The sequence below is a fragment of the Nannobrachium achirus genome (genome assembly GCF_963921795.1).
Source record: "Nannobrachium achirus genome assembly, chromosome: 4".
Taxonomy (NCBI): Eukaryota; Metazoa; Chordata; class Actinopteri; order Myctophiformes; family Myctophidae; genus Nannobrachium; species Nannobrachium achirus.
This window is the reverse complement of record NC_137813.1, coordinates 2,338,622-2,353,426: the sequence shown is the minus strand read 5'-3', so window position 1 is coordinate 2,353,426 and position 14,805 is coordinate 2,338,622. Positions and strand designations below refer to the sequence as shown.

At 40.8% G+C, this 14,805-nt stretch overlaps 1 protein-coding gene across 1 annotated transcript in view; it reads right to left on the bottom strand.

Annotated features, from left to right (window-relative positions):
• Nucleotides 1-887: 887 nt before the first annotated feature.
• The window catches only part of LOC308284353 (coatomer subunit zeta-1-like), a 23,538-nt gene continuing 9,620 nt past the window's right edge, over nucleotides 888-14,805 (bottom strand). The window contains exons 5-7 of the mRNA XM_080724942.1: nucleotides 6,882-6,920; nucleotides 5,745-5,777; nucleotides 888-4,402 (exon numbers count right to left, since the gene is read on the bottom strand). Of these exons, the coding sequence (XP_080581068.1) occupies nucleotides 4,355-4,402; nucleotides 5,745-5,777; nucleotides 6,882-6,920 (120 nt within the window). The 3' untranslated portion in view covers nucleotides 888-4,354. The remainder of the gene's footprint in view (nucleotides 4,403-5,744; nucleotides 5,778-6,881; nucleotides 6,921-14,805) is intronic.

Here is a 14,805-nt window from a genome sequence, read left to right as displayed (position 1 = left end):
ACACTATTCACCATTTAAACAACTATAATGGGTGTTGCATAAACAGCTTATCTCCATATAAGGGCATAAAAGGGTAAAGGGAGGGACACAGACAGACAGTCACCAAGACCGTGGATTGTGTAAGACTGGGGAAAAGGGGCGCCCACTGGCCTACTGGTCCAGTTGCATACCACTTGGGCAATGCCACATAGGCATGGATGCCTGGTGCGTCGCCGGTTCAATTCCCGATCCAGACAACCTTTGCCGCGCGTCACTCCCCATCTCCCCCCATTCCCTAACTGTCCTATCCAATATATAAAGGCATAAAAGCCCCAAAAACTATATCTTTAAAGAACCGGGGGGAAAAACTGAATATTCACAATATGACCATGAATCGCTCCTATTTGGAGCTGGGGTCAAGATTGACAGTTATGAAAAATAAGTTATTTTTGAGAGAGAGAAAAATGCAAACTAGGGGCAAAATAACCTTCTAGGCCGAAATTCTCCTTTAACATGAATCCAACACAAAGCAAATTGATTGTGCTGTAAAACAATTATGAAGCCATCTATGAAAACTCAATTGTACACAATATGTAGTGGGGGTCCCTGCTTCATCTCTCTCTCTCAGTGAAGGGACATTTATTTCGGGACCGTACCCATGTTCCCCAGGTTCTATGTTCCACTTTCTTACCACCTAAACCTAACCCTAACCCTAACCCTATAACCTCAGTAAAACTAATGCAGGTTAACCTGTGGGGAACATAGGGTGGACCCCTTTATTTCAATGTTCTTTTTTTTTATCAAATGAAATCCAAACCAGAAAATAGAAGTCGGCGAAAAATAGTACAAACATTTTTATTTATCAGTCACACACACAGAAAGAAAGAACACTTTTTTTTGTTTTCCCTTCTTTTTGCAAAATACATACACAAACACAAATATTTCCACTCTTCTCTTTGGATTTCCAATCTTTGAAAATATATATATTTATCAAAAAAAACAAAGCAGAATTGGCATTCTATTGTTAATAAAAATATACCGTTATTCTATGACTGGCAAACAAATGTACATCATCAGAATTGTTTGTTACGAATTAATATTGTTTGTTCAGGTCCCTTCAGTGATGCTGTGTAGAGACATTGATAGACGTGTAATAAACATGTAATGGACGTGTAATAAAAAGCAGCTTCATCAAGCATCATAATGTTCAAATCATTCCACATGGACTCAGTGAGGCTGACTTTAACCACATGAATCCTAGCAGCCTGACAGGCTTCATGCTGGGAAGAAACTGGGTCTCTTTCTTACTTCCTTCACAGGTTGTTATCAATGACACAATCAATGATCAATGGGGGAGTTCCAAATGACCCCTTATGGGAGTATAACTCTAGAGCATACATGGGCAACAGGCGGCCCGGGGGCCACATGCGGCCCCCGCCTTCACTTCATGCGGCCCGCAGGTTAATACCGGAATACTGATATATTATTGATTTCAGCTGTTACAATTCATAACATGACCTGCTTTAATTCCGTCTAATGACTAGTAATAGTAGTATTAAAATGTATTTTTTGTATGTCCAATGTATTTGTATTTAGGTTCATAAAGTCAACATGAGTATATAACTAAATGCATTTGAAATTAAATATAATAATTAAATAAAAATGTTACATTTCAGGATTCCAATTCAAAAAACAACAAAAAATAATTCAGGATTCCAATTCAAAGGAAGCAAAAATAGCCGATCTACAAGCTCAAAACGCATCGCAGTATGCGACACTAGATTGACTAGAATGACAAAGTAGGACGTAGCAATATGCAATGTGGCCCTCTAGAGTGAAGGTGGAAATATAGTGGCCCTCTCCATCATCAAAGTTGCCCATCCCTGCTCTAGAAGGTTATGGGGGTCCTTGAAATTATAAATAGAACAGAGCCTTCATTAGTATCACTGGTAAGACCTGTGAAGGAAGAGGCCCAATTTATTTGACAGAAAATAGCAGATGTGTTTTTAGTGTGCATTAAATCATGAGGGGGACCTGGCACAGAGCCCTGGGGTTCTCCATCCAACCACAGCATGCACAGGGTTGAAGGGGTTAAAGATAGAGCTTTTCTTTACTGTGGTTTGAGAAACATTTTGTGTCGTTTAGTCAAAGAAATAGTATTTTGAATGTGGTTTAATAAAGGATGTTTCACTGTGTCAGTTCATTATGTCTACTGGAGATTAACAAAACAAGACTAAATATGATTTTAAATAAATTAAACAGATTACATTTCCATAACAGAAACCCACGATGTAACGCACAAATGATACACAATGCAACACAACGCTACACAATGTTATGGTAAAATGATACACAATGCTATCTCCTCATGTAGTGCATTCAAAACATTCATTAATCAGTTATTCATTATTAATTAAGTATTAATGCATGTCATTAACATATCATTATGATGTCATTAACCTCTTTACAGGCCAACTTTCTCTAACGTGTGAGCTTGTAGATCTAGAGCTTGTAGATCTAGGCTACTTTTGGCCATCGGTCGTAAGGCAAAGTTTAGGCAGGGTTTAAATGGTTAAAGGACAACATTGTATGTAACATTGGGTTCATATATTACATTGTAATTAGGAAAAAGAAAAGATGAGTTATAATGCTTTCTATAATTTTAGCATTTTTAACGATTTCAGTGGGTGTTACTGTAAATAGTAATAAAGAAATCAACGGCTTATTGTGTCTAAAAACACATATTTAGCCACTTTTACGCATGGCCCCACAGACTGAAATCAAAATCACTAAAACAATAGAAAGCAGTAAATGAAAACATTTTAACACTCATCTTTTCTTTTCTCTAATTACAATCTCAAATATGAAGCCTTGTTGTAATAAAACGAAGTTGTCCTTTAATGAACGTTTGCACTTTGCTTTGCTTTCTCACCCCCAAAACCGTACTTTATTTATATCAGCCACTAATTACCTTTTAAAAACAACCACCTATTATTATTATTATTAGCTTGTATAACTTTAATTTTTTATAATTTTTACATAATTTAAAAAAATCCTTCACTGTATTTAACAGCAGTAACTTGTATTTCCATTTCAAGTGTAACAATAAACTTTGGTAAAGTTCACAACATGTAACTTCAAATTCATCTCTCTTTCTACTGTTCTGCTGACCTGCCAATAAGACCTCTGCTGATTGGCTACCTGGTGCACCAGCTATCATACTAAACAACTAAATCGACCAATAGGAGAGGAGCTCTGTACCGTACCGGCTCATTCATTAAATAAATATCTGTGCTCTGAAGGACAGAGTTGACCTGGTTTTTAGGGGTGTAACGATACAGTCATCACATCGATGACGTGTTGATTTTGACAGCATTTTTTATTTAGTTTTAGTCTCATTTTAGTCGTCTGAAATGTTTGTTTTAGTCTAGTTTTAGTTTTTAGTTTTACTAAAATCTATTTTGTTGGTGCCTTGATGGCGTCGTAATGCCTGATTTTACACTTGGTTGCATGCTGAAAATAGCACATCTATAACCTTTTTGTTTGTGAGCTTGTAGATCTGCTACTTTCAGACAAGCATTTCTCGTCATAGTTTCATAGACAAAATCAACACTGTATCGATGCGTGGGTTTATAGATCCAACGATCTAAACATGGATCTGCAAAACAGCAGCAACTACTTCTGGTGTGGCTTGAAACCGTTAGGCCTGTGACAGTTTTAATAATCTAATCTCTGTTATTGTTGCTTAAATCGTTGTGATCTCCATGTTCGTTTCCATGTAGAAAATATGTTAAATATAAAAATAGCAGAAATAACAGATCTACAAGCTTACAACACATGAATCATTGCATTCACTCACTTAATATCCATAATAATAATAACTTATTTCCCTTAGAAGATAAACCCTCCACAGCCGTACATATTTCACACGTTTGACTAACTGGCTACCCTGTTGTTTTTAGAAATGAACGAGGATCGTCCGTGTGTTGTGTCATCAACCCGCATCGCTGTGAAAACCTACCGTTACTCCTCTAATATGGAGCCTCATGGTGCGTTCTAACAGCGGGAGACGGTCGGACGTATTTTCCAGAAGTGCGTTATTTGTCAACGGGACCCGGCAACTACTGGCGATAGCCGGCCATGAGGCGATGGTGGAAAACATCGCCTAAAAACATGAAAATAATGTAACTTTTGGACAACATCGCCCAGAGTCGCCGGCTGTCGCCTGCTGTTAAAAGGGGTAACAGATAATGGACATAAATAACAGTAATAGTTTATAGATTTAGACAGTAAGTGAGCGTTGGCCTGTAGACCTGTGGTGTGGAGGGTTTCAGTACATGGTAGCAGAGATCCAGGTGGTTGGAGAAGGAGAACATCATTTCAGGATGGACCATTTGATCTGCTCCTTGGCTGAATGCAACACCTGAACAATGGAGAGAAGAGAAGAGAAGAGAAGAGAAGAGGAGAGGAGAGGAGAGGAGAGGAGAGGAGAGGAGAGGAGAGGAGAGGAGAGAAGAGAAGAGAAACATCAGTCCTTTCAGTGTGTCTCTCTTGTCCTGTCTGAGCTCTGCAGTGTGACATCTGGACATATGCCTGAGATCTACTGTACCTGCATGTGTGTCTGTCTGGACATGTGAACTGATAGGAGAAGTTCTCAAAAAAGACTTAATCTTTCGGTTACACTCCCTATGAAGGCTTGAGTTCATGGAGACAGTTTTTGTCACAGTCCTGAGATGAAGATTTGATGACCAGGGCAGCGGTCAGTAGAGACTCACTCCAACCGGATAATATGTTTTGTTTGTATTTTGTTTATTTTTGTGAACTACTCCTTTAAAGTAGGATAAGTGATATTTTTGGTTAAAAGAAACTTGAATTGAATGGTTAAAAGAACTTGAATGCTGCATTCAAGTTCAGGAGAGTTTCTTGAATGCTGCCTTCAGGTATGGCATGGAAAGAGGACATTTGTATTTCTTTCACCATAGTAAAAACTGTATGCCCTGATGAAGACCCTGCGAGGTCAAAACATGTCAGCTTTTAACATTTTGAAATGAATTAAAGTACCCCGTTTCCACGTCCGTCCTTCTCCTTTAACTGTTTGAGTGCAAGAATCTCTCCTCTCTTTCTCATTGTAAAAACAGCATTCATGGTCTGGAGGGGGCACTTTTTTACAGACCTGTAAAAGGGCAGGGGCTCAAGCCCCATTTGATGTCTATGTGTGCACGTGCCTGTACAGTAACTGGGGGTCCTGAAATTAGATCTTGAGAATCCCTGGATTGATAAAGATCTAAAACCAACCCTCCATGTTGGAGCTGGAACTACAGAAAGGCAATACCGTGTTCGTCCCAGCAGATGGCACATGGACCTCACTTAATTGGAACAACAGACCTGAACTCTATGGGGCTTTTTAAGCCGTGACATCATTTTGTAGGCAGAGGAGAATCTGCCCCCAGAGCATTTTCTGTCCCTCGCTATTCAAAAAACAACGACTAAAAAATAACGACTAAAGTATCATTCTAACACTTTCCTTTCAACAACAAAGAGAAGAAAAATGTGTAAATAGTAAAAATAGTAAAAAGATTCACGGAAACTGGGGGCAGAAATTCTCCTCTGCCTACAAAATGATGTCATACTTAACAGCCCCATAGAACCTGTGTGCATGTGTGTGAGAGAGTGTGTGTGTGCGTGTGTGTGCGTGCGTGTGTGCGTGGGTGTGTGTGTGCGTGCGTGGGTGTGTGTGTGCGTGCGTGCGTGCAGACAGAACTCACATTAGTAGTCAAAGCCAGTTTGTCAGTAATGTGCTGTTAGGATTAAACACAACATCAGTTAGAGAAGCGCACACACACACACACACACACACACACACACACACACACACACACACACACACACACACACACACACACACACACACACACACACACACACACACACACACACACACACACACACACACACACACACAGATGTTATCCAGTCATGCAGTAGGGCAGTTAGCAGGGACGTGCTGGGCCCCTGATTCAGCCCAGGAAAAAGAGTTGTAGAGGCCCTCATTGCTGCTGCTGCTGCTACTCAAAGATTTGCCATTTCAGATCATGACAATTGACAAGCCAGTGGGCCAATTACATGAGTTATATTTCGTCGTTGTCGGGTGGAAACCTTGTATGTCCAAAACCGTTTGTTTTGTATTTATCATTTTAAAAATGATTTAAACTAGTGAAAACAGCCGATCTGCTGTTTTCACTACTTTTGTGCAAACAGTTTAATTTTTACTTTTGTGCAAACAGTTTAATTTTTATTCCTAATGGCCGGCCTGGACCAGCCGGGAATGAACCGGCCGTTCAGGAGTTTTTCCCAAGGGCCAGCACGTCCCTGGCAGTTAGGTGTGAATGCAAACAGGGTTAATTTCACCACCTAAGGCCATGGCTACACGGAGCTGGATTTTTCATATATCCCGGTTTTTCAGATATCCATATAGAAAAATATCTAGGTCCACACGACAAAGATATCTAGGTCTAACAAGCACGCACACAGTAAAGTCTTCAGAGATATCCGGGTTCCCTGTCTACACGGATCCAGTGAATCGGATATTTTTTAATCTCTCCACTTATTTATCCGGATTCAAAAATATCCAGTTTCGTGTGGCTGCAAGCCCCAACAGCACCAAAAGATTTCTAGATTCAGAAATATCCAGCTTCATGTCGCCAGCACCTCAAACTGTGACAGAAAATGTTCTGCGACTACAATTTACACAGCAGGCATTTATCAGTCTTTATCCTGAGTGACTTCAGTAAGCAAGTTTGACGATCCAATGGAGTTAGGAGTGTGTGTGTGTGTGTGTGTGTGTGTGTGTTGTGTGTGTGTGTGTGTGTGTGTGTGTGTGTGTGTGTGTGTGTGTGTGTCACCTGTGCTACACTCTGTTCAGATAGTGGGTTCTCGTCCGCCTGTAAAAAAAAAAAGAGATTCAACATGTTACAATGATGTACAAACACACACACACACACACACACACACACACACACACACACACACACACACACACACACACACACACACACACACACACACACACACACACACACACACACACACACACACACACACACACACACACAATGGGTTCAAAACATTAAATAGTTTAGTGAGGGTTAATGAGCACGCCGTCACTCCATGCGTTGTCTGTATGTCTGTCTGTCCCTTCTTTCTCTCAAGAAACTTTAAGTCATTGTTTTGCTCAGACACACTAACATTATGACATTACAGGCCTGGTAGTGACCTATAATAGACACACTAACATTATGACATTACAGGCCTGGTAGTGACCTATAATACTTTAAGTCATTGTTTTGCTCAGACACACTAACATTATGACATTACAGGCCTGGTAGTGACCTATAATACTTTAAGTCATTGTTTTGCTCAGACACACTAACATTATGACATTACAGGCCTGGTAGTGACCTATAATACTTTAAGTCATTGTTTTGCTCAGACACACTAACATTATGACATTACAGGCCTGGTAGTGACCTATAATACTTTAAGTCATTGTTTTGCTCAGACACACTAACATTATGACATCACAGGCCTGGTAGTGACCTATAATACTTTAAGTCATTGTTTTGCTCAGACACACTAACATTATGACATTACAGGCCTGGTAGTGACCTATAATAGTAGACACACTAACATTATGACATTACAGGCCTGGTAGTGACCTATAATAGACACACTAACATTATGACATTACAGGCCTGGTAGTGACCTATAATAGACACACTAACATTATGACATTACAGGCCTGGTAGTGACCTATAATAGACACACTAACATTATGACATTACAGGCCTGGTAGTGACCTATAATAGACACACTAACATTATGACATTACAGGCCTGGTAGTGACCTATAATAACATTATGACATTACAGGCCTGGTAGTGACCTATAATAGACACACTAACATTATGACATTACAGGCCTGGTAGTGACCTATAATACTTTAAGTCATTGTTTTGCTCAGACACACTAACATTATGACATTACAGGCCTGGTAGTGACCTATAATAGACACACTAACATTATGACATTACAGGCCTGGTAGTGACCTATAATAACACCAGTAAGACTCCCTAATCGGGAGATAAGCGACCGTTGGTCGCTTATCTCCATAAATAGGCCAAAAAGTAGTTTGTGCAAAATCGTCCTGATGGTGGCGCTAGATGGGACAGATGCGTTGTGATTCCATGACTGTAGAGATACTGTGTACTGGTGTGCATGATTTTAGGGCAAAATCTGTAGGAGCAGGGTGACTGTAGAGATACTGTGTAGTGGTTTGTGTGATTTTAGGGCAAATTCTGTAGGAGCAGTGTCCAAAAATGTGTTTTTTAAAAATCAGCCAGATGGTGGCGCTAGATGGGACAGATGCATTTTGATGACATGACTGTGTAGTTATGAACAATAGCTAATGTATACAATTGAAAGTGAAAGAGATGACCTTTTTAACATTCCAGCATTTACAAAAGCAGTTTCTGTTAGCTAAAGGGTGGGCATCTGTATTTATGGTTGCTAATATGTGGCTATTGTTCTGAGGTTTCAGCAATGATCACCTGACACTCCAGAGTTTCAGCGTGTATAGTTACACTTGTATTAGGCAGGCCTACTTTCAGCAATTTAACTCAAGACAATGAACTCAGTGAAGTTTGTTTTATTGAATGGAGACATGTACAAAAATGGCATGTAAAAAAAAAAAGGAGACTCAATTCTTAATAATGCAACATAGATTTGTTTCTTTAAAAATAGTTGCAAAAAAGAAAACGAAAATGTCTAGCCCAATAAAGAAAATTGAGTCTTCAAATCTTGTGTGTTGTCTTCATTGAGTTTGGGAGAAATGCCAATACTAGCATGCAAGATGCAAGCTCTCCTGCTAAAAGTAGACACACCCACAGGCAGATCTTGATAGTGGACCCAGGTCTGTTTATTTAAGCATGGAGGCTCATCCTTCCTGGACTCCCTGGTGTGAAGGGGTGTGTGTGTGTGTGTGTGTGTGTGTGTGTGTGTGTGTGTGTGTGTGTGTGTGTGTGTGTGTGTGTGTGTGTGTGTGTGTGTGTGTGTGTGTGTGTGTGAGAGAGAGAGGACAGTGGCAACATTCCTTGCCACTTGGCAGGTCACACATTATGTTTGAGAGAGAGAGAGAGTGTGTGTGTGTGTGTGTGTGTGTGTGTGTGTGTGTGTGTGTGTGTGTGTGTGTGTGTGTGTGTGTGTGTGTGTGTGTGTGTGTGTGTGTGTGACACAGAGAGAGCAGCCCCGTTGGGGTGGTCATTTGGTAATTTTTGCACATTTGGTAATTTTTTACACCTGGGGGTCCCCCAGGGACCTGGGGGTCCCCGAAACTCCGGGGGTCCTTGGAGGTTGTAGTTTGGCAGGCAAGGAGTGTGTGTGCAAAATCTGGCATGGATCGGGGCAACGGTTGCAGAGATATGAGCAGGGCAAAAGTGTGACGTGTGACGTGTGACAGAGGGAGTGACGGAGGGAGTGACGGAGGGACAGCCGGTGGAGGTTTGGATAGTGTGCAAGTAACTGCGACCTACGGTCGCAATTATGACATTACAGGCCTGGTAGTGACCTATAATAGACACACTAACATTATGACATTACAGGCCTGGTAGTGACCTATAATAACATTATGACATTACAGGCCTGGTAGTGACCTATAATACTTTAAGTCATTGTTTTGCTCAGACACACTAACATTATGACATTACAGGCCTGGTAGTGACCTATAATAGACACACTAACATTATGACATTACAGGCCTGGTAGTGACCTATAATAACATTATGACATTACAGGCCTGGTAGTGACCTATAATAGACACACTAACATTATGACATTACAGGCCTGGTAGTGACCTATAATAACATTATGACATTACAGGCCTGGTAGTGACCTATAATAGACACACTAACATTATGACATTACAGGCCTGGTAGTGACCTATAATAACATTATGACATTACAGGCCTGGTAGTGACCTATAATACTTTAAGTCATTGTTTTGCTCAGACACACTAACATTATGACATTACAGGCCTGGTAGTGACCTATAATACTTTAAGTCATTGTTTTGCTCAGACACACTAACATTATGACATTACAGGCCTGGTAGTGACCTATAATACTTTAAGTCATTGTTTTGCTCAGACACACTAACATTATGACATTACAGGCCTGGTAGTGACCTATAATAGTAGACACACTAACATTATGACATTACAGGCCTGGTAGTGACCTATAATAGTAGACACACTAACATTATGACATTACAGGCCTGGTAGTGACCTATAATAGTTAGGCTCAGACACACTAACATTATGACATTACAGGCCTGGTAGTGACCTATAATAGTTAGGCTCAGACACACTAACATTATGACATTACAGGCCTGGTAGTGACCTATAATAGACACACTAACATTATGACATTACAGGCCTGGTAGTGACCTATAATAACATTATGACATTACAGGCCTGGTAGTGACCTATAATACTTTAAGTCATTGTTTTGCTCAGACACACTAACATTATGACATTACAGGCCTGGTAGTGACCTATAATACTTTAAGTCATTGTTTTGCTCAGACACACTAACATTATGACATTACAGGCCTGGTAGTGACCTATAATAGTAGACACACTAACATTATGACATTACAGGCCTGGTAGTGACCTATAATAGTAGACACACTAACATTATGACATTACAGGCCTGGTAGTGACCTATAATAGTTAGGCTCAGACACACTAACATTATGACATTACAGGCCTGGTAGTGACCTATAATAGTTAGGCTCAGACACACTAACATTATGACATTACAGGCCTGGTAGTGACCTATAATAGTTAGGCTCAGACACACTAACATTATGACATTACAGGCCTGGTAGTGACCTATAATAGTTAGGCTCAGACACACTAACATTATGACATTACAGGCCTGGTAGTGACCTATAATAGACACACTAACATTATGACATTACAGGCCTGGTAGTGACCTATAATAACATTATGACATTACAGGCCTGGTAGTGACCTATAATAGACACACTAACATTATGACATTACAGGCCTGGTAGTGACCTATAATAACATTATGACATTACAGGCCTGGTAGTGACCTATAATACTTTAAGTCATTGTTTTGCTCAGACACACTAACATTATGACATTACAGGCCTGGTAGTGACCTATAATACTTTAAGTCATTGTTTTGCTCAGACACACTAACATTATGACATTACAGGCCTGGTAGTGACCTATAATACTTTAAGTCATTGTTTTGCTCAGACACACTAACATTATGACATTACAGGCCTGGTAGTGACCTATAATAGTAGACACACTAACATTATGACATTACAGGCCTGGTAGTGACCTATAATAGTAGACACACTAACATTATGACATTACAGGCCTGGTAGTGACCTATAATAGTAGACACACTAACATTATGACATTACAGGCCTGGTAGTGACCTATAATAGTAGACACACTAACATTATGACATTACAGGCCTGGTAGTGACCTATAATAGTAGACACACTAACATTATGACATTACAGGCCTGGTAGTGACCTATAATAGTTAGCTCAGACACACTAACATTATGACATTACAGGCCTGGTAGTGACCTATAATAGTTAGGCTCAGACACACTAACATTATGACATTACAGGCCTGGTAGTGACCTATAATAGTTAGGCTCAGACACACTAACATTATGACATTACAGGCCTGGTAGTGACCTATAATAGTTAGGCTCAGACACACTAACATTATGACATTACAGGCCTGGTAGTGACCTATAATAGTTAGGCTCAGACACACTAACATTATGACATTACAGGCCTGGTAGTGACCTATAATAGTTAGGCTCAGACACACTAACATTATGACATTACAGGCCTGGTAGTGACCTATAATAGTTAGGCTCAGACACACTAACATTATGACATTACAGGCCTGGTAGTGACCTATAATAGTTAGGCTCAGACACACTAACATTATGACATTACAGGCCTGGTAGTGACCTATAATAGTTAGGCTCAGACACACTAACATTATGACATTACAGGCCTGGTAGTGACCTATAATAGTTAGGCTCAGACACACTAACATTATGACATTACAGGCCTGGTAGTGACCTATAATAGTTAGGCTCAGACACACTAACATTATGACATTACAGGCCTGGTAGTGACCTATAATAGTTAGGCTCAGACACACTAACATTATGACATTACAGGCCTGGTAGTGACCTATAATAGTTAGGCTCAGACACACTAACATTATGACATTATAGGCCTGGTAGTGACCTATAATAGTTAGGCTCAGACACACTAACATTATGACATTACAGGCCTGGTAGTGACCTATAATAGTTAGGCTCAGACACACTAACATTATGACATTATAGGCCTGGTAGTGACCTATAATAGTTAGGCTCAGACACACTAACATTATGACATTATAGGCCTGGTAGTGACCTATAATAGTTAGGCAGAGAGAGAGAGAGAGAGAGAGAGAGAGAGACAGAGAGAGAGAGAGAGAGAGAGAGCTGAAACTTTAAATCATTGTTTTGCTCAGACACACTAACATTATGACATTACAGGCCTGGTAGTGACCTATAATAGTTAGGCAAGAAACTGATAAGAATTGGAGAAACTAGCAGTTGATTTATTGAGAATCAACCTCAAGTTGGTCCACAGGCACAATCCCTCCATTTTTAAAGATGGCTCCATAGACATAGAAAGGGGGAGTGTTTTCGGCTGGTGTTTCAGTCCGAGTGTATCAAAGGGTGCGTTCGGAAATGCACACCGGTTCTGGTTAGGGTTAGGGTTAGGTTTAGGCATAGTTTTACTGAGGTTAGGGTTAGGATTAGGGTTAGGTTTAGGCACTCACTACACTGAGCACACACCCGGTGTGCATTTCCGAACGCACCCTTTGATACACTCGGACTGAAACACCAGCTGAAAACACTCTCCCCATAGAAAGGTAGACACGCCTCCTCCACCTCTGGGGCGTTGGTAAAAGATGACTGGCAAGCTTCCTGAATTCACAGAATGGGAATGGAATGGGTAGGCCCACAGATATAAAGAATTAGATGCCTCGTTCGCCTCTGCAGTTAATTGGAGCGATGTGCAAAAGTTCTAGTCCGGACTTCCTGAAAAAACCAAGGGAACGCTGTCAGTCAAAGTGACTACTGGCCAATCACAGCGTGTCTTTTCCGTGACGTATCCAAGGACCACAATTCAATTCAAGAGAGCCAGTTCCGATGTTGCGCTGCTCAGCTGTTCTTATAGGCTGCATACGTAAAGACCAGCCCCCACCTGCCTCTGATTGGCTTACCGACTTCCGTATGTGTGACGCACGCGGAAGCAATGAACACGGAAGCGACGAAGATTCCCTTAGTTGCTCGATGCATTTAGCGCCCCCTAGCCGAAGGAGGCGTCTAGCTTTATATGTCTGTGGGTAGGCCAATCAGATGCTCCCTCTTTCCCACTGCAGGGGGCAGCAGAGTGCCTTCCTTCCGCCAGTCCTGTTTTACCAACTGCATGGGCAGAGGAGGAGGTATCCAGCTTTATATATCTGTGTTTTCCTCATGGCAGAGGAGGTATCCAGCTTTATATATCTGTGTCTTCCTCATGGCAGAGGAGGTATCCAGCTTTATATATCTGTGTTTTCCTCATGGCAGAGGAGGTATCCAGCTTTATATATCTGTGTTTTCCTCATGGCAGAGGAGGTATCCAGCTTTATATATCTGTGTTTTCCTCATGGCAGAGGAGGTATCCAGCTTTATATATCTGTGTTTTCCTCATGGCAGAGGAGGTATCCAGCTTTATATATCTGTGTTTTCCTCATGGCAGAGGAGGTATCCAGCTTTATATATCTGTGTTTTCCTCATGGCAGAGGAGGTATCCAGCTTTATATATCTGTGTTTTCCTCATGGCAGAGGAGGTATCCAGCTTTATATATCTGTGTTTTCCTCATGGCAGAGGAGGTATCCAGCTTTATATATCTGTGTTTTCCTCATGGCAGAGGAGGTATCCAGCTTTATATATCTGTGTTTTCCTCATGGCAGAGGAGGTATCCAGCTTTATATATCTGTGTTTTCCTCATGGCAGAGGAGGTATCCAGCTTTATATATCTGTGTTTTCCTCATGGCAGAGGAGGTATCCAGCTTTATATATCTGTGTTTTCCTCATGGCAGAGGAGGTATCCAGCTTTATATATCTGTGTTTTCCTCATGGCAGAGGAGGTATCCAGCTTTATATATCTGTGTTTTCCTCATGGCAGAGGAGGTATCCAGCTTTATATATCTGTGTTTTCCTCATGGCAGAGGAGGTATCCAGCTTTATATATCTGTGTTTTCCTCATGGCAGAGGAGGTATCCAGCTTTATATATCTGTGTTTTCCTCATGGCAGAGGAGGTATCCAGCTTTATATATCTGTGTTTTCCTCATGGCAGAGGAGGTATCCAGCTTTATATATCTGTGTTTTCCTCATGGCAGAGGAGGTATCCAGCTTTATATATCTGTGTTTTCCTCATGGCAGAGGAGGTATCCAGCTTTATATATCTGTGTTTTCCTCATGGCAGAGGAGGTATCCAGCTTTATATATCTGTGTTTTCCTCATGGCAGAGGAGGTATCCAGCTTTATATATCTGTGTTTTCCTCATGGCAGAGGAGGTATCCAGCTTTATATATCTGTGTTTTCCTCATGGCAGAGGAGGTATCCAGCTTTATATATCTGTGTTTTCCTCATGGCAGAGG